The 21,171-nt window shown below is 36.5% G+C and overlaps 3 protein-coding genes across 3 annotated transcripts in view; all 3 read left to right on the forward strand.

Annotated features, from left to right (window-relative positions):
- Positions 1-21,171, forward strand: part of LOC142348211 (isochorismatase domain-containing protein 2-like) — a 346,917-nt gene that overhangs the window by 65,727 nt on the left and 260,019 nt on the right. The gene's annotated exons all lie outside the window — the stretch shown is intronic.
- Positions 1-21,171, forward strand: part of LOC142348210 (stromal cell-derived factor 2-like) — a 213,076-nt gene that overhangs the window by 28,978 nt on the left and 162,927 nt on the right. The window lies entirely within an intron of this gene.
- On the forward strand, positions 296-6,429 carry LOC142348719 (uncharacterized). Its single transcript, XM_075400179.1, has 3 exons — positions 296-1,356; positions 2,084-2,350; positions 5,656-6,429. The coding sequence occupies exons 1-3, from the start codon at positions 1,341-1,343 to the stop codon at positions 5,826-5,828; spliced, it is 456 nt and encodes a 151-aa protein (XP_075256294.1). The 5' UTR covers positions 296-1,340; the 3' UTR covers positions 5,829-6,429.

The raw sequence follows: 21,171 nt of genomic DNA on the forward strand, positions 1-21,171 counted from the left end.
AACCGATAGGAGTCTCTAGACATTGTTCAATTAAATCACAGGCCACATCGGTATGGATCTTCGAATTAAGAAAAATGCATCCAAATTCAAATTTTTCAAAAACTTGTCTAATAAATGTCTTAATTGTCATATAAATTAATTTTTGTTGTGTTTAATGAATTGCAGAATTGTAACATAAAAGTGTGTGTCAACGGACGCTGAAAAAGAATTTGTCTCCCTATTTTTCAAATGTTGAATTTTTGAATTACAAAATATAAGTTTCTACTTGGCCATGGTGATATGATACTTCTCTTATACACCATGTCGTCTGCATTTGTTTTTGTTTCTATCAATTAGTTTTGGCTCTGAAATTAGAAAGCATAAGTAATAGACTGCCTAACTTTCAAGCTTCAAAAGGAAATTGGGTAAATAAATAAAAGTTGAAAGACGTCGTTCATAAATCTTTCGAATGCAAAAGTTATTTTTGTTCCTTCTCGTTCCCGTGTGTAAAAATTGCTTTTCAATACATTTAGCAGATAGCACAATATTGAGGTATGTTTCATCGTGTGTTGAACAATATGATTTTTACGAGCGCCCTTTTACTTACGCCTTGGATCCATTACAAAAAAATTTTGTCCAGCTGTCACTGGTATTCACCTAAAAGAAAGCTTTTGATTCTTTTTTCCGCGAAATATTCAGCTGGTCTTCAGAAAGGGCATAAATATTCAAATTTGAATCCCCCGAAACATCAAACAGGTGAAATAATTGCCAAAAAAGACCAAGTTGTTTGTTATTAAAAACGGTTTTTAATTACTTGTTTTCGTAGTAATGTTAATGCAAAAATTATGAAAATTGTTTTGACCCATATTGGCGAACGTTCTCTTATGAAAAATTTGACTGTTATCCTATACGAAATTGATTATTTGAAACTTATAAGCAATTTTGTTTTCGTAATGTATGCTCTTTAATGCCTTGAATTACCGATGTACCTTGTTACTAACTAAGTCGATTATTTGCAGATATATTGCAGTTGAGAAAATAACCTTTAAATCGCCCAGTTTTCAATATTGGAGATATGGCCAATCGCTATTTGATTGCTCTATATAAAGCTAGGCTTGGCTGATAAGAGTCTAATTAAACCTAGTTTTACGAATTTAATTCAAATATTTTCCAAACTTTTATCGAGCAAATGTGACTCTGTTATCGGTCAATTAACCTGAATTTGAGATTCTTGCATTTGAGATTCTTGCAATCTAATCAAAAGTTTATTTAAAATTTCAGATTTGAAATCGGTATTTGATGAATATTAATCCTGACTGTTTCTGCTGTGAACAGAATTTATATTAGACGTTATTTCAGACATGCATATTTTCAAAGGTGAGGAGGCAAGAATTTCAACCATTTTGCTATTTTTAAAAATTGAAATTTGCTCATTGTTTATCAATTGATTTCAAACAAAATTTTTCACTATTTGGGCAAAATTATTTGGGCATTTGCAATTATTTGAGCTCTGTTGGTTTGTTTGCGGTTGTTCATGTGACCAATTTTTGCTTCATTGAACGAAACAAAGCCTGAGTGAATAAGTCTAAGTGCTGCCTTTTCAAACTTTGCTATCCTACACAGATCACCGAAATTCCTGGAAGGGATATTTTGAAGTTTCAGGAAACAACAGTTGATATTATGCATAATTGTTTTGCGCCAGTGCTGGTTTTCTTTTGGAAAAAAAACATCATTGCAAGACTGCCAAGTGTAAAAAGTCTGATACTCGCAATATAGAGCAATAAAAACATTAATTAAATTTAATTAAATGGATACCGACATCAGATTCCAGAGATTTCCAGCTTGTGGCACGAAGTGCTTAATGTTACTGGTGGCTTTTTTAAAAGATATGTTAGATCTCTTTTCTTTTTGGACGTTTGTGATAGATGCTTTTTTGTAGTGTTTGATATTGACCCTTTGTTTGATATGAAAATCTTATTTTCAATTTGCCCGAGTAAATAGGCACATGCGTTTAGGTGGTGCAAAGTAACATGCACCCACTAATCTGAAGGGGAGGGCACAAACTGGAAAGCCCCGAATTTATTTTATCTGTGGTTTTTTTTAGCATTGATCTTTGTGGTTTCTGTGTATTCGGTTGCTGTGGAAGCACTTGAATGCTACAATTACTTGCGCAACATAATTAATTCATCGCAACCAGATAGTGTTCTTGAAACATGTCATGAAAAGCATCTCTGCGTGGCAATAATTGAAGTGGAAGCATTCAAAGCCAGCAATCCGCAGATCAATGAAGCAATTGAGAAATCTGCTGGTAATGACAGTGATCTCAATCAGGCCGTCACCTTCAATTTTAGTGACAGTCTCGCGTTCCAAGGTATGGTCGAAAACCGAACTAATTGAGATTAGTTCTTCACGGTACATTGCTTGGTGAGCAGATCGTTGGACGTAAGTGCTATTTCGACTGGGTTCCGCAGTCTTCCTGCCTCGTTTTTTTAAAGATCTGTTCACATTTCGATGATTTTTAATAGCCGCGTCAGCAATTTCAGGCGGCTATTATTGCGCTACTATTTTTATATCGTCTAACAGATTTTTTTTTGTCTTACCCTGGCTTTCATGACTTTGATGACTTTTCATGACTTTGAGCTTTCAAAACGGGATAAACAGGTAAAGCTCAGCGGGCATCAAGTTTCATTAGAGGCCCTTAGCCGCGTTTGGTAGTCCTTCAAGTACATACCTCACTTAAAAAAATGACTTGTGAAATCACTAAATGAACTTTAAATTTTATGACAATTTACTAGTTAAAGATCAATAGTGTGCATCTAAGTATTACCAAACGTATTTTCCCTATTTCTTGAGTATTAGAGTCTTGAGTTTATGGTTTCGAATATTGTTTTTGAAAAAGCTCCCTGAGGGTTTTTCCTTACAGAGCGTATGTGTCTCATAAAAATGACAGATCGGATCTAACCCAAAAGGTCTAATGGTCTATATTTAAGGACTGGTGGTCAATCGGTTTATCTTTTCTAGTTGCGTCAATTCCATGGAAGGCCTGAAGCGTCTATCGCGGATATTTTCCGGCAATCTGCCGGCTATGTTTAAAGTCAAGCTGTAATATTGGTTATGGTCACGGCGAAAAAGGAAGTGAAGCAAAACGAAAAATTTTGCGGCGTGATATTTGTAATTTAATTTATTATTAATTCATTGAAACAATTTCTGAACAAAATTTTGCTTTCTAGCTAGGGCGTTTTTTACATGCGGTAATTTTACTTCGATTTTTTAAAAATGGTTTTTGGAGCCATTCCCAGTCCTTTCCAGGTTTAGTTTTTTTTCGTTTAGGCATGACTAAGTTCTTTCAATTGTAGGTCCGGACTTTTCCTGTTTTCTAAAATTCAAAGAATTGTATTTGGGCCCTGTTTTTTACGACTCGAAGAGGAGAATTGGTGGTTTTGATGAATAATTTTTGGGTGTTATTGAAACAAGATGTAAAAGTTTATACCACACGTGAAAACTAAGTGTTTAAGTCAAATAGCTGAACGAATAGACGAGTACAGAGAAGAGAGATTTCTTCTTCAGAGAGATTTCTTCTTTCTTCTACAGAGAAGAGAGATAGATAGAGAGAGAGAGAGAGAGAGAGGGAGCGAGAAAAGTAGTTGTGAAAAAGTTTTGGCTAAGCGAGCGCTTTTTCGAAGCAGTTGCTTTAGTATTTACTATACTTTCTTGGGTGAAGTGGTTTCTCTAAACCATACTATTAACAATGATTGGGTGGATATTTGACTATATAATAAGATATAAAGAGATTTTATGCAATCTAGAGCTATTCATGTTTTTGTGCAGTGGCCAATATTTTAGGTTGAAATTAGTTTTTATGTTAGTTTTCGTGGCCTTTTAATTTTGATATCGTTTTAAATTTGTTTGGTTGAAGAAAACAGGCTAAATATAAACAATTTGTTGCTTTTTTAACTTTTCAAGGTTTTTCTGCATAATTCTTCGGTTTTTCTACCTTTCATAATTTTTAAAGGGTTAATTGATTGGTTTGGGTTACTGGATGTGGTTTTTTTTACTAAGCGACAATAGTTAATCGATTGATTACACATGTTTCCATAAAATATTTGAATCAATTCTTCGGTTTGTGGTTTTGGTTTTTACATCTGATGTTTTAAGTGTTTTGCAGTGCCTTTGTGCGTCGTGTGGCAGCTTAAGGAATTTTTTGGAACCTTGTCCTGAAGTGCGTTGAAATTATATTTGGAGACTTTGCAACTTTGCAAGATCGTTGTGAAAAAAAAGTATAACTGGTTTCTTAGATTCTGTGTATTAGTTTTTTTCCTCGGTCTTTCTCGTTTTTTGAGATTTATCGCATGCTCTGTTTAATTGCTCTTAAGCAAAGTTTGAAGCAATTATATTAGTCCTGTTGGTCTTTTTATGCGTTTTTTCGCTTTACCGATTTTTCGTCTAACCCATTTGACTTTTAGTCATCAATAACGGGATAAACAGGTAGCTTAAAGTCCGCTTAGAGCCTTTCAACTCACTAGTGTCCAAGTATGCGATTCATAGAAACTGTTTTGGAGACTTATGCTTATGGTGTGAAGGGCGGTTTTTAGAGGTTCACCCCAAAAATGCGACTGATTTTGAGGTGTATTTTTCACTCCAATTTCAAAGTAGTTGAAAAAACGGTTTTTGAACAAAAATTTCGCTTTCTCGATTGTGATTGCTTGTTCAAACGCGGCGATCTGACTTTGATTTTAGCTAATTTTTTAACAAATTTTTGTCGGACTTTTTGGTCATTGGTTTTCTCATTGCGTTTATTGTCCATTCTAAGTCTACTTTTTTGTTTGGTCCATGAAAATTATTGAATTGTGTCAGGACTTGTCATGCTGTTTTTGTTTAATCGTATGACGCTCTTGTTTCGTTTTTTTTCACACAGCAAGGCTGAAAAGTTTCTTTATGAGGTCTTCCTCTCGTTAACGGCATTTGCGTGCGGGACGTTGTTTCTTAGTCATATGATGCGTGATAAAATTTTGATTATACGTGACTTACTCACTCAAGAAGATGACTTTTGCGCTTAAAAACTTATTTTCAATTTGAAATAAGTAAAGGTCAAATGAGCTCATAAGTAATAAAAGTTCCTAATAAAAAGGTTTCTGCGGATTGAGTTTATTAATTTATGTTTTTTAATGAGTTTAGTAATTTCTGCAGAAGGTTTATTAATTTAGCGCTGAATGTTTTTACATAGCTTTTTGAGCGGCGTCGATATCTTTTGGAACTTATATCTGTATCTGTCTCTATCTGTATTATACGGCAAGCAAATCTATTTCGCAGCTATTCTGTCAATCTGCGGCCTGTGTACTGATTAATTTCTGAGTATCCGATTTGTGAAGTCATCATTTTATTTCACGGAATGAATATTCATCTACTGTATTGTCTTCAAAATCAGAGGCCAATTGTATTAGCGTGAAAATTACATGAAAACTGCAAACAAAACTGAGTTCAATAATTAACGAACTTTGAGCGCAAATCGGGTGCTTTGCATAATAGCACCCTCCCGCAAATATAACCCCATAATAAGGTATGTTACCATGATTGGGGGATGCCCCGTCTGTTGCATTTGCGCAAGCGGAATTATATACAACACTTGAGCCAATAATTGGATAACAGATAGCTGATAAAATGATGTTTTACATTTAGGATGCTTGAGGGACGAATGCCGTTATGGCAAAGGTTTCCGAACTGCCTGTGAAGTGAATACGGTCCAAACCAACGGAGTCATGCTTTGTTGTTGCAACGCAGGTCACGGGTGCAATCGTCTAAGCAACGTTGTTTTACCTCATCACATTCTGTTAAAAATCAATTCTGAATAAAAGTTCGAAAAGTTCCACTGAAATCTTTTACGAAAATTCTTTGTACGCTGAGAGTGTTTTGGTGTCTGTTTCCTGTGCGATCAAGATTTTTGTTGTTATAAATAAATGCGTTTCCTTGTGAACGATTCTTAATTATTTCGATGTATAGTAAAGAGCAGCAAACAAACAATGTTGTTTTACATTGTAGACAGGGTAAAGGGTAATTTTTTATAATGCCTGATTAGCCCTAGCGTTGCATGACTACCGACAGTAATAGCCATTTCATCTGATTTATTCCATTTAATTATGCCAATTCTAAATGGTCAAATTCTCCCAGTGAAAGGAAACAGTTCCATATTCTGGACTCTACCAAATTTAATTTATTGGAGATTAGAATAAATTAGGAGATTAGACTATGCTAAGAAGTGATATCTTGATCGTGATTTATTTGTGCTCTTATGGATAAAATGAGGCTTGGAATTAAGTTTCATTTTTGTCCAAAGATTTTGCAGACTTCGTTTTCCTACGACTTCCCGGTTTTCTTCAGGGTACGAGAGTTCAAGAACTTTGTTCTCAGCTTTAAACCAAAGCAAATTTATTTTAGCGCAGACTTAGACTGATTTCCCGGAGTTAAATCACGGGGGGGGGGAGGGGGGTGAAAGGATAAAGTTATTATGCTGTAAATTTTTTTCATGTATGAAGACGGAGATATGATATTGTCAGATCTTAAGTGTCAGATAATGATAGTGCAGTGATTATTGAGATGATTCGTTGTTTGATTATGATATTTTGATGATAATATTGATTGTTTTTGTGATTATTTGAAGCTGATGCGAATGATAAATCTTTTGATGATGATGATCATGATGATGATTATTGATGTCATAATGATGACTAGTTTGAATCTCACTTATTTTTTATGATTCTTCCCTTCACGCTTGGTGGAGTTTAATAAGAATCTTCTATCAATATTTTGTAACCTCATAAATGCTCTTGAGTTTTTTTACGCCTAGATTTTATCGGAGCACAGAAAGCCTTAATAATTGAGAAAATTCAGTATGGGAAGGAATGAGAAGGAAACACATTGTGCAAAATCGTGTCAGTTTTTCTCATTTCAGTAGATATGGTTTATTGAGTGATCTAATCTTGAGATTTATTTTTGTACAGAAGTAATTTACAATCTATAGTTGCAAGCTTTGAGCTATCTTACTTTAAACAAAACCTTTGATTCTGATTGATGATGCTTTAGTATTATTTGCTCTTTGATCTTATGATTATTTGTAAATAAATTCATTTTAGCTGATAGTTCCATCTTTGAAGCCCAAACAATTGAAAAATATAATCTTTTCCCGCAATAGCAAAACAACAGATTCAGGTGAAATTCGACGAAAATGAGATAGCAATACCAGCATCTAAGCAGATTATGAGGCCGCCAACTGTTCGGTTTGTTCATTTTTGCGAAACGATTGTTTGATTGTGAGTAGCACATTGTTGGAGGTGACTGGAGAATAGCTAGAAAACTGAAAATTGAGATCGATAAATAAAGCTTCATACTGTTGCTGTAATGACAGCAAGCTTAAACATGTATCAGCCCATTTGGCCATACCTGGTGAACCATAACCATGCCTCAGTGGTCTGTGAAACTTGATATTTATCAAACCCATTTTAATGGAAACATTACTATGAGCAAACACGGTAGTTTTACACGGTAGCATTTGTGAGAACTTAAACCTGATTAGACAACACAACAATATTCTTTAGTTATTCTCAATCAAAGTTTGTGCCAATTATATTAGTGCTGTGTTCTTTTTAATGCAATGTTTCGCTTGAGCGAGTTTTTGTCCTCAAAAACAGGATTAGACAATTAGAGTACCTGTTATATGGGTAACGAGATAAACAGGTGCTCTAGTCGCTTAAGTGACAATTTATCGAAGCTGCTGAAACGCCCCATAATTTTGCGCTTCGATCTATTATGTTTCGATCTGTTGTCTTTGCACCCTTATCGGGCGTTTGGTTCCTTGATTTCTGTACACACTGAAGAGAATAATTGGTCAAAATTCGACGTTCACAAGTTTATTTTCAGATAAAAACGTTTCCGTGCAAAAAGCGTGCTATTCCGCTCAGTTTTCCTGAAACTTGCACCCTGAAAACGTCCTGGGAAGATCAAAGATTTTTATTTGATGTTCCTGGTACTAAGTTTATTATCAGTGGAAAAAATGGTTCCCTTTAATGGCCAGTTTGCGTTAGAGCAGCTAAATTTTCAACTCAAGACCTTAAAATGAGTCTGCGTGTAAAACGAATTTAAAATCTCCAACAGCTGAAACTGCTGCTGTTGACGTCTGGCGATGTTCGAACGTTCTTTAGTGTGGATGTTTAATTGCTCATAAGAGTTTTCAGTCTTTAATTGGGTAAAGTTGGTCTCGTTATTGCGTTTTCTGCCTGGTCGTTTTTTCGTCATTTGGACATATTTTCAACTTTTTAAATATTTAAATCTATCAAAAGTACGATGATTTTCTACTTATGAGTCTTTTTTAGACAAAATGTTAGCTCTACTATATTTCTGCTTTTGCTCTAGAGCTTTCAATTCTCAAGTTACTTTTTCACGCTTCTCTTCATTTTTGATCTGAATTGCTGTCTTTTCGAAGTAAAAATTTCAGATGATTGTCGCTGAAGAGACGATTGTAAAGACAGTTGTAGCAGAAGAGATCTCAAGGGCCTAATAGCCGAGTGGTGAATGCTTCAGTCGAGGTTTCTAGAGGTCCGGGTTGGAATGAGCGGATGTTTTGCTCCCACAAAAACAAAGTTTTATTTAGGCTACAGCCCTTGAATTAGTGTTCATTTTTCCCACTCTAATAATTGATTTGTTTCACTCGGTGCATAAATATTTTGAAAGAACAATTGAAACTTTTACCAACTTTGTTTTTTTTTGAATTTTTAAGTTTATTTTACAGTTAACGCTTAGGGAACATTAGATCTTCTTGAAAATACATTGATTGGTTTTGAATTTACTACAGAAAGCAAAAAGAGAAAAGTCATACAGCAAAATCAAACAACAATAACACATTAATTACATCAAAAACTTTGTCCGTTTTAAAAAACAAAACTTAATAACAAAGGCAACATACCGTCCGATAAAACTGAAACTAACAAAATAATTTTTAAATCACCAAAAATATATGGAACCAGTTCATAAAACGGTTGGGTAACATTTAGACAAAAAGAACAAAAACAGTAAAGTTTAAATTTCGCTCATTTTTTTTAAAACAATTAACTTCAAAATAATGAAAGCAGTTAGAAATCAAGTAAAATATCCCAAAGAATTACGATTACCAGTGCTTCTATTGAAGGGCATTAAGACCTGTTCTTATTCATTTTTTGTGCGGCTAAAAAGAACAACAAAAAACAACAAATAAAAATTCAATTAAAACTTTCATGAAAACGCTGTCGAATCCGTAAAGCCATATTTTGGCCCTCAAAATAAGTTCGATTGCGCCCTCTTCAAACACCGATAATCTAGTATGTGGCATTTCATCCTTTCATTATTGAGAGTAGGTAACAAGTAGGCAAAAAAGAAAGAAGGGGCAAAAATAAGAAATACTTTTGATTGTTTTTCGAAACAAAATTACTAAGTCGTGAAAGCCATTAATTACAAAATGAAACAATTGAAAAGGTTTGTTTTTTCGTCCACAGGAAGCCCCTGGGAAATGCAATTATCCAGAATATGTCTTGCGTCTACAATAAAACGTCAAATATGACAAATCTATTTAATTTACTTTTTTGTGGAGAACCGGTGTCTAAGCCAGTAAGTTCAGAACGAATTCCTTAATTATTTTAATTTTGTGACATCAATCGACCTGTAATTAACGAGACTAGGTAACGAAAAGACAAAAAAAAGAATTTGGCAAGTTAAAAAGTTTTTTTCTATTTTGGAAAACAAATGTTTTCAAAGTCATGAAAGCCATCAGCTATCTACTAATATCAGAATTTTGGCTCATCTTTTTTTCCATGAAAAGCCAATGAGATCTTCCATTATGCTGGAAATTTCAAACGACTAAAAAGACGAGTAAAAACGACAGTTCTTCGAGAAAGGGGTTGTCGAAGCCGTTAAAACGATGATATATATCTTTCAGGATTTTTATATGTTCAATTGTGTCTTATTTTGAACTCCAGTATTGTTATACGAGAACTGTCAATAATAGGATAATGTGGCAAAACTAGAAAACGTGAGAAACTGCCAAATATCTAAAAATAAAAAACTGAAATCCAATGGTATCAAAGACAGAAAACAATAACTTCAGGCTTAAAACCGCAACGAATTGAATTCTAAACCAGTAGAATGAAGAAGCATTCTTTCTTTGCTGACACTAAGCTACAATATGACCAAATTAAGAAAAAAAATAGAGGACAATTTCTTTAAGCCATTATTCATTTCAAAATCAATTATTTTTAAAAGTGACAACGGCCAAAAGCTTTCAACTAAAAAAAATGAATGCCTTAACTTGGAGATGCTTAGGAAGCCAATTGGACTTATCACCTCGGAGCTTTGATTAGATATGTTCTGTTCTTTAATTAATATAAAAAATTCAATTTTAAAAAAATTCCGACTGATTTCAATCCCAATTCTTTTTGGATTGTAACAGTCCAAGATTGGACCAAAACTAGCCCTGCTAATGTTTATTGAGCTTTAGGAACACTTATTTTTTATGGAATGTTATAATTTGAATGTTATAGATATAGATCATTTAATAGTTAAAAACTCAAAAAATAAATTCTGCGTTTTTGATAATTAACGAGTAATGTTAACGAAGAACGGCAAAGTTTTAATTACAGAGCACTCTCAACAGAGGTTGAAGTAAGAACAGCCCCTTTTGAGTCTACAAAGATTGTATTAGTGTTGTTTGGGGGGTTTACTTCAGCAAATGTAATCAAAGTAACTTACTAAGAAACTAAAGAAACTTACTTCGTGCTGTTTTTGATGAAAAAGGCTGAATTTTGAAATGTTTAGCCAAACTTTTTGACAATAAAATTATATGAAAATAATCAACAATACTTTTTTGTCTTTAAAAATAAAATCAACAACACTTCTTAAAAATTTTTACAAATCTTTGCCACATTGACGAAAAATTAGACAAAAATTCCGGAAAATGTGAATAAAAACAACGGAATTCACTCTAATTTTCTCAGAAGTTCAAACAATTCGATATTCTAGGTTGGACGAGCTTTCTAATGATACCAGTCTCAACTCTCTACGATGAATATATCGATCGGCGAAAATTGTCTGAACAAAAAAACCCATTTGAGTATATAGTTCCTCCCCCCTCAAGAAGGGTCGGAACAATTAGAATCAGAAGTATTATAAAGAGAAAATGCAGCTGCTGTTTTTTTTCGCTGTTGGCGTTTTCAATCATTTGAAGGAGCTTCATCTCCTGTTGTTCTGATCTTGCCCAGGTGGTCATAAGAAGGTTGTTGTAAACTATAAGAATGCAGTGGTAAAGTATAAAACTGTTTCACAAATTTATTAAACTATCGGGGATTTTTTTGTGTGGTTTACTTAACTATTTTTAGTATACAAACGATTATCGTTGCTTCATAGGCTGCTATTTTGTATTTACCCAGTCCTTGGGTGACGTTAGCTATTTTCTTAGATTTTGTTGTCTTTGTGTTCGTAACGTTCTTTTCCTTTTGATGCTCTGCATTGCTTTCCGTGTTAATCCGCTGGATATAAGTTTTTTTGCTAGACGAAAACCATGATTAAGCCTTGCTGCAAGAATGACTTAATGCATTTAATGGTGTGGACATGTGTTCAGAACTTCTTTTTTCTGCCTTGATTTTTTTTACAGGTTTAAAGCATTGTTGAAACGTTTCTTCTCACATAAGCATACAAACAATGCTTTCAACGGCGAAAATTACCAGGCATTTATTTCATAAAATCATTAAAAATGAAAAAATAGCTGGCAGACTTTATAAAAAAAGAGTGCTGTTCTTAGTTTCGTTGTACGTCAATGGAAAAGCTATTATCCTATGACTTTTTTGTGTGTGGGTAATAAACGTTTGCAGAGATTCATTGAAAAGTTTATAAAATTTTAACATTTAAGTTTAATCTTTGTTGAAAAAGCATTGTAATTCAAATATTTTGCCTGTTCTGGTGTTTGCTGTGGGTGTTGTATGCATTTGCATCTGCATCCAAAGTTGATTTTTTGTTTTTTTAGAGAGTAGGTTTTTAGGTTGATATGGCATCAGCAAATAGCGAAATTTGTAAAATGAAATCTTAAAATTGTTCTCCACGAAAAGTGAGGATGATCTTTTCTACATGATGGAATCATTCAATTCAGTTGTCTGAACAAGAAATATTCGAATTTTTCAAGAAAAAAATACATGCTTCTGGATTTACCCTTGTATTCAATGACGTTTGGTTTTATTGGTGTTTTGTTTGAATATCTTGGGAAATTATGAAATTCAAAAAAAATCAGTTAACGTTCTTCTGACTAGTTTTTGTCTTTAATTCATTAGGAATTAAAATAGCGTTTTTCGGGATCAAGTCTTATTTTGCTTTTTTCTATAGCTTCTCAACTGATCGTAACAATTTTAAGGTTAATGTTGGAAATTTTGCAACGCACAGTACTATGTGAGCGCTCTTGTTTTTTTTTATATTACCGACTGTATATAGTAAATCGGATAGTTGCTAACATAGGGCTGGTACATTTAGCTATAGTCAATTGTCTAGAGCTAATTTTGATGCCTCAAAAATCCACAAATTAGCGCAATATTAGTTTTTCAAGGGAGCAGGCTCGTAATGAAATTTTTGGTTTCAGATAACGAATGGCGGGTGCAGAACCAGAAAATTCTGCTGATCCATCTTCTGAAACTGAAAGTATTGCAAGTGCAAAGCATTTCTGCCGTACTTGTTGCATGATGTTACCGGAATCGTCCTCACTGAAAGCGCATAAACGACATCGAATTGCAACCGTTGCAGATTGCGCAGGAGACTGCAAGGTAAAATTGCACGAGATGCTCTCGCTGAGCGAGCTTGAAGAAAAAAATCTCGTCAAAGCCGCAAAAATTGTCACAGATTGCAGGGACAATATTTCCGTGACAACCAAAAATCAGATTGAAGATCAAATGTATGCATGTTTTGACATCGCTATGAAACAGTGTGAAAAGGAGATTGATAAAAGGGCGTTTGAAAGCGTTGATTGTGTGAAGGAGGTTGAAATGCAGAGACTAAAGGCAAATCTATTAGTCAATGATGCTAAGAGAAGCAGGCGATGTTTCGAGATCTTCTTTCGAAACCGGATGATCAATTACTTTCACAGATGGAGAAATTGGACGTTGATGAATCATTGTATACTTCTAATGACGGTTTGACTGTTTCTTTCCCGACGCAAACAATTGAACAACTCCAAACTGCGATAGCTAATGAGAATGCTAAATTCACCAAAGAGTTAACTGACTTGCTTTCTAAGCATATGAAATCTATCAGTTTCAAACAAACTGTTTCCAGATTGCAGCTCACAAATACGAGATCTCTCAAGTGTGGTGTGTCCTTGTTTCGAAAGTTTGTCCACCCAGGGACACAAATGGCGTCATGCAATTCGTTCATATGTTTTGGATATTTAGAAAACGGATCAATTTGCCTTGAGTTTTTGTCACGTGACGAAAGGGAGCTGAGAACGGTCAACGTTGAAAGTAGCATTGGAAAGTTGTGCTTGTTGTCGTCGAAAGAAAGTGTTGGGGTGGTTTTTGAGGAAAGAAAAATTCTTATCTACGAAGCCTTTGATAGTGAACCAATAGAGAGCGAATGTGGACCAAATCCTTTGGGTATGGCAAAAGTACAGGATAGATATGTGTTTTTGAGTTTCGATTCATCTAAAATTAGATGGTACCCCATGATATTTCCTGACTTCCTAATCGAGTCATGGGCTGTTTGCATAAGATTTGCCGAAATAGTATTGGATCCCAGCAAAGACTGTCGAATGATTTTATGCCTGTACGATCCCGAGCGAGCTCATGTGAATTATCTTCGGTTGTCTGACCAAAGATACTTGCATAATAGTGTTTCATTTGGAAACGGATTTGGGCATATTCACTATTTGGGTTGTATTGACCACGGGCATCACTTTCGTTGCTGGGCATTCAGAGATAAACAAATTACCAAATCGGTATGCGATGTTGTCTTGACGGATTCCAGTGTGTTAAAAAGTGACAAAAAAATTATGTCGCTCGTTTCCATAGATGAGCCTGTTGTCGATTTGCATTGTTGGGACGGATCATGCTTTTTTAAAACGAAAAGCAATCAAATTGTAGAAGTTGGAAATGTTGATCAGTGTTTTTTGGAGTAGTTTACTTGTTGCTATTAAACTTAATCATGTTGTTTTTCTTCTTTTTGTGGCGTGTGCTCTTGTTTTTTTAAGTGTGCTCTTTACATAATTTTATTCAAACAAGCTTCTAACCGAGTTTATTCCTCTGCTGATATCCATAATAGCCTGTAAATAAATTCAGCTCGGATAATTTAACTTCTTTCTCGTCAGAAATGTCGGATTTAATGCTAGAAATAAATGTAAATATGTCTATAAATATATAATATATTCCTGTAAATGCGTGTATATCGTAAATATCATTATCGTCAAGTTTTTTTTCAGGATTGGTCGCCAGTATGCAAAATATTATTATTTGCTGTCTATTAAATTTTTGGAAATGAGTTGTCAGATAGCACTAAGATCTTCTCAGCTTGGGACCCAGCTTCGTGGGGGCTTACCATTTAACCTACAAGTGCGCGTGCCTTGCCAATTCATAAGTTTTCTCTAGGAAATGTTATTTTTCTGTACTTCAGGAACGGAGCCTTCTTTTAGGTAGTTTATTACTCCAAAGACATGGTCATCAAAAATCGGATCGCTCAACTAGGTTGGATTTCATTTTTTTCGTACATGCATGTAACTGTTTAATATTTGTTAAATCAGAAATTTAGTAGATTGAGAAATTGAGAACATCCAAATAAAATCAAAAACGCGATCGCGTTAAAATTCAAAATTTACATTAAAATTGAAATTTTGAATCTAATTCGGCCAGTTTGTTGTGGCCTTCATAATCAATCTTCAGAGACATATTTGGTTAATACGCACTTATTTTGAGTACAGATGAATAGATCCAAAATTTTTCTAAACTTTGATCAATGACTTCAAAATTTAATAGGGAGGCTCGGTAATGTGCGTACGCACGTAATGTTCCGACCCCGCTCATCCACATTCTTGACTTAATTGGCTACCAAATGATGAACCGATAGAAAAGTTTCAAAAACATACATATCGCTCAATAAACCATAATTGGAATACAATAAGGCCACGCTAAACGGCCGATAAAACTTGTTGTTAATAGGACTACTGGAAATGACTATAATAAAAATTATAGAACAAACATTAATTGTTGGAGCTGAGCTTAAGGAATAACAAGCTTGCATAGGCGGGGAAAATAGAAACAAAACACTTTCTGTTGTCTTAGTCATTTAATAGTTATAGTTCTAGTTCTAGTTACAGTTTGTCACGTGAGAAAAAAGAGAAAAGGGGGAAATAACAAAAAGCAACACACAGAACTCAACGTAGCAGCCGCAGAAAACGGCTTAAAGTATAACTCAGCAAAATATTGCAAAAACAAACTGTCTTGAGCAGTAAATAACGTGTTACTGTGTCTTGAACTAGAAATATTCCTGAGCAGTAAATTGTTACTGTGTCTTGTATTCAAAATATTATTCTTGAGCAGTAAATTTTGTTACTGTGCCTTGCATCAACGAATTATTGGAGCTGAAATTCAACTGTTACAACCCCAACTTCTGGTATTCTCAACTTGTGAGTACAAACAGCAAAAACCAACTTAGGTTTAAATTTAAATATTTTTGCATAAACAGGTCTTAGACATATATCTTTGTCTTCGATTTGTTTTTTCTATCGGATTCAGCTGGTATACATAAAGAGATCCCGTATTGTGTGATCTGTAGCAATCCAGTTCAAATTGATAGTTGAAAAAACCAAGATTAGCCAATAGTTACGAACTGAATTTGTAATGCAACGGTAAGTACAGCAGAACGGATATACAGTTACAAAAGCGAACTGCATGAACGAAGTATCCGGACAGATTTTGTAACCACTCAGAACGAACTGGGCGGTGTAAAACTTTCTTTGTGAAACACAAGGAGAGCAGCCGTTACATTTGGTCCGCCGACCCGGACAGTGGAATAAACTGCTGTCCAACCCAACAGTCGAAGTGAAAAAGTCATCGACGAACGAGAACAAAACTCAACGAGTAATTCAACAACGCAAAGCCAATTAGGCAATGCGAATAGGAACGTTGAAAAGCAAACTCAATTAAAGCAAACAAACAAAGGAGCTGTAGAGATTCAAGCTGCAGTCCCGAAGTACACAAGAAGTGACTCCGTCGCAGAGTCAAAGCGTTTTGGATCGACAGATCAAAAACTTGCGAAACAACTGGTTTGAGAAACAGAAAGAAGATTCTGAGCTTATTGAGAATCGAGATCGACCAAGCAAGCTCAAGACTCTTTATCAGCAGATACTGCAATTGGACGACAGCGTTCAAAAACTCGTGAATAAGAAAGCTGAGACTCTCCGAGACCCAGATATTTCTTTAAAACGCAAACTTGAGACAGAAAAATAGTTTCAATATTTGAACGCAGAGTGGTTACCGTATATCCACGGAGAGACAAACATGTCAAGCCAGCAAAGCCAGTCAACTCTTCATGCCACTGAAGAGCAACCGCCTGCGATTAATGTGCATCAGTTAGAACAAAACGTTGGAATTCCAGAGTTTAACCAAAACCATGGTAACACAAGCAATGCAACGACGAATACGGTTACACGGACAATCAACCAGGATACAGAAAACGCTTCGGAAGCATCTTCAGTGAAACGTCGGGTTGAAGAACGAATAAAGGAATTTGAAATTGAATTTGAAAGAAAGTTGCAAATCGAACGAGCACAATTTGATCGAAAGAGGTTGGATCTAGAAATGCAAATGAAAGAACTAGAGATGCAACATCAGCTTCGGGAAAAAGAGCGAGACCTAGAGCGCCAATTGCAAAAAACAGCGTTGGAGAAAGATGACTTCCGTTCTCAATCGACTAAGGCGCGTGACAAGTCACCTTTCAATTGGACCCCAAAAGGGAGAGATGTCTCGGAGTGGGCGAATTCGATGAACGACACGCGAACGCCAATTCGACCAAGAGCTCGCTTTGACGTCAGCCCTGAACGGAATAAACAGAGGCATTACCCATGGTACCCAAACTCTCGCGAACGCTCAGTAAGTGTTGAAGGGCGGGATATATCGCCGATAGCTGGAAGGTACTACAACACTGGACATTCAAGCAGTAGTTTACCAAAATTGAGGTTGAACAATTTTGACGGAAACCCGCTGGAGTGGCCTGAGTGGTCTAGCATGTTCATAGCAACAGTAGATAAACGCACGATTCCCGACTCAGAAAAAAATGAGCCATTTGAAGACTCTGCTAACAGGGAAAGCAAAATCTGCAATCTCGGGAATGGGCTATTCTGGACAGTTTTATAGTGCTGCCTGGAACATTTTAGAAAGAAAATTTGGAAGACCGCATGTAATTATAGATGCACAGCTCGAGAGCCTACGAAAAGCTAATCAAGTGAAACCTCATGGTTCAACCAGCCTGATTAATTTTTCTGTTATTGTATCTAACTTCGTGAACGTGCTCAAAGAGTACAAACATATTGGTGATTTGCAATCAAGTTCGACATTGTACATGGCAGTTGACAAGCTACCTCAAGTTCTTAAAGAAAAATGGTGGTTCTACGTCGATGACAAAGACGAGGACTGGCCTGATCTAATCATGTTTGAAAAATGGCTATCACGAATGGCATTCGTGCATGAAGGGTTTTCAGCGTTTAAAGGGGAACGCAAAGACGAAGACCGACGCAACGCAAACAGAGAAAAACAATTCTCGAAGACATCGAACTTCAGTGCAAGTTCGAACCTGCAAGAAACCAGGCAGACGCAAAGCGATCACTGTCCATTAGCCGATGGCACTCATAAAATTTGGAACTGTCCATCATTCAAAAACATGAGTGTGAATGATCGATACGTGGCAGTGAGGAGAGAACGCTTATGTTATGGATGTCTGGGAAAAGGACATGCGATCAAAGATTGCAAAGTCAAAGTGTGCGGTATAAACGGATGTACCAAAAAGCACAACAGACTGCTACACTCAGAAAACCAAATGGACGAGGGTAGTCATGCAGTTAACGTAAGCGCAGCAACAATCAACCAGAGTAACCAAGTTACTAGTTTTCTTCAAATAGTTCCGGTATCGGTTCAGAGTGGTGGTAACAGGCTGACTACCTATGCTTTCCTCGATAGTGGGTCAACAGTTTCATTCATCGACCAAAGTGTCAAGAATCAACTACAAGCCAAAGGCACGGAAGTTACCTTGAACATAGCTGGCATACATGGGACGCAAGATTTGAGGACAGAGAAGGTTCCTATCACAATAAAGGGACTACATTCAAAGGTGCATTCGATTGAAGCGTTTGCACACCCATCAATCTCATTGGGAAACACAACATATGACTACAAAGAACTGAAGAACAAATTCAGACACCTGAATGTTCTCACAAACAGAAGATTCAACCTGATGGAAGTAGGCATCATTCTTGGACAAGATGCCTACGAAATTCAACGTCCATTGGACTACAAAATTGGAACACGAAGTGAGCCTTTCGCCGTCTTAACAGAATTAGGATGGGTAGTCAGTGGTCCCATGACAGGCAAGAACAGTCAAAATGTTTGTCATTTCGCCTCTACAGAAGATGTGAAAGTGGCCGAGAATATACAATCATGGTGGGACATAGAAACTTATGCTTCCAAAATAAATGTTGTAAGTCAATCAAAGAAAGAGCAGCAAGCTCAGAAATTTCTAGAGAGCACGACAAAGTTTACAGGCGAGCGGTACGAAGTTGGCATGCTCTGGAATGAACCAGAACCCAGTCTTCCAAACAACTACGGCTCAGCCCTTGGTCAGCTCTACTCACTGGAACCAAGGTTCCAACGAGACCCAAATTTAAAAGAATTGTATCAACAGTCAATTGATACAGATGTTGAAAAGGGATTTGTGAAGATCCTTGGTAAATCGGAAGTCAAAGGCACTTTCGGAAAAGAATGGTATTTGCCACACCATCCAGTACTAAACCCGAACAAACCGGGTAAAGTTCGCCGTGTTTGCAACGCTGCAGCAAAATACAAGGACGTATGCCTAAATGACAAGTTGTTAGCCGGACCCGATCTACTACACGGCTTGATCGGAACGATATTCAGATTTCGAGAAGGACCAATAGCCCTTACCGCAGATATTGAATCAATGTTTCTGCAAGTGCAAGTTCCTGAACGGGATAAAAGCTGCTTGAGATTCTTGTGGCGACCAACAATGAACGAACCTGTGCAAATTTACGAGTATCAGCGTCATGTTTTCGGAGCAAAGAGTTCACCAACATGTGCCAACTACGCTCTGAAGCGAGTAGCGATCGATAACGAAGACGAGTTCCCAATTGCAGCAAAAACAATCCAAAACAACTTCTACATGGACGATTTCATCAAGTCAGTCGAAACACCTGAAGAAGCAATCAAGGTTTTCAAATAACTGCAACCTCTTCTCTCAAAACATGGATTTGAACTGAAGAAGTGGATCGCCAACAGCGACGTGGTAACCAACGCAATCCCAGAGGACTTAAGATCAATCAGCAAAACAAAGCAGGTTGAAGTAGAACCCAGCCAGGAAGGGTCATCGGTGCTTGGGCTTCAGTGGACGATTATCGACGATAGTCTACAGGTTTGTAGAGGTACAAGCAAAGAAGTTGAGACCCCAATCACCCAAAGGAAGATCTTGTCTCTAGTTTCTTCAGTGTTTGATCCTCTCGGACTGTTTGCACCATTCAGTGTTCATATGAGACGACTCCTGAAGAGCATCTGGACAAAAAATGGACAACATTGGGACAACTCAGTAGAACCTAACGAAGAAGAAGAGTTTCTGAAATGGAAAACGGAGCTTCCAGAAGTAGCAGAAACCAGCATTGACAGAAGATACTTCAGCACAGCCAAAGAAAAATGGGAACTTCATGTGTTTGCCGACGCATCTGAAGACACAATGTGCGCAGTGGCATACCTACGCTCAAAGCCCAAAGAATACTCAGCAGACTTAGCATTTGTAATCGGAAAGTGCAGAGTCGCACCGATGCGACACCTTTCCATACCACGCTTAGAACTACAAGCAGCAGTGATGGCGGTGAGACTTAAAGAACAGATAGTGAAGGAACACGAATCGAAGATTCAAAGTTGCAACTTCTGGACAGACTCCACTACTGTTCTGCAATGGATTCACAGCTCCCACCGTAAGCAACAGGTGTTTGTTGCAAACAGAGTAGCTGAGATTTTGGATACAACTAATGTTTCACAGTGGAATCATGTGAGTGGTATTAACAATCCAGCTGACATCGGGACACGAGCGATCAATGTTGACGAACTTAAGAGAAGCGAATGGCTCACTGGGCCGGCCTGGTTGAAGCAACGAGAGAACGAATGGCCTGAACAGTTGAATTTAACATTTGCTTCAGACGAACAAAACGACGAAATGGTCTTCTCAGCAAAGGTTGAAGAGAAGAAGCCGATGATTCAGTGGGAACGATTCAGCAATTACAATCGACTAGTAAATACAATGGCATACATACAGCGTGTATTCAAAATACACAAACCGGCAACAAAAACACTAAGTGTTCAAGAAAGAGAGGATGCACAAGCAAGCATATTCAGACTATTGCAGCAAGAACAGTTTACTGAAGAGATGAAATCTCTCAAGGCTGAAAGGGAAATTCCAAAAAACAGCAAAATCATCCAGTTTTCACCATTCATAGACCAGCAAGGACTTATTCGTGCTCAAGGCAGAATAGGTAAAAGTCATCTGAACTTCGAAACCAAGCATCCAATACTGTTACATTGGAAGCACCATGTGGTTGAATTATTCTTGCAAAATGAACATAAGAATAATCACCACGAAGGTACTGAACATGTCAGAAACATAGTCCAGCAAAAATTCTGGATCCTAGGCATACGAAATGCTTTGAGATCGATCAAAAACAAATGCATTAGATGTCGAAAGGGAAAAGCCAAAACAAAGGAACCAGTAATGGCAAATCTACCTGAAGAACGATTAGTGGCATCAAAAGTGTTCTCGAATGTGGGCGTAGACTATTTTGGACCATTCACAGTAAAGATTGGTCGAAGAAACGAAAAACGTTGGTGTTGTCTATTCACATGCCTTACTGTACGAGCGGTACACATAGAGATT

Source organism: Convolutriloba macropyga, chromosome 10 (assembly GCF_964194025.1).
Source record: "Convolutriloba macropyga chromosome 10, txConMacr16.3, whole genome shotgun sequence".
In the NCBI taxonomy this organism is placed as follows: domain Eukaryota; kingdom Metazoa; phylum Xenacoelomorpha; order Acoela; family Convolutidae; genus Convolutriloba; species Convolutriloba macropyga.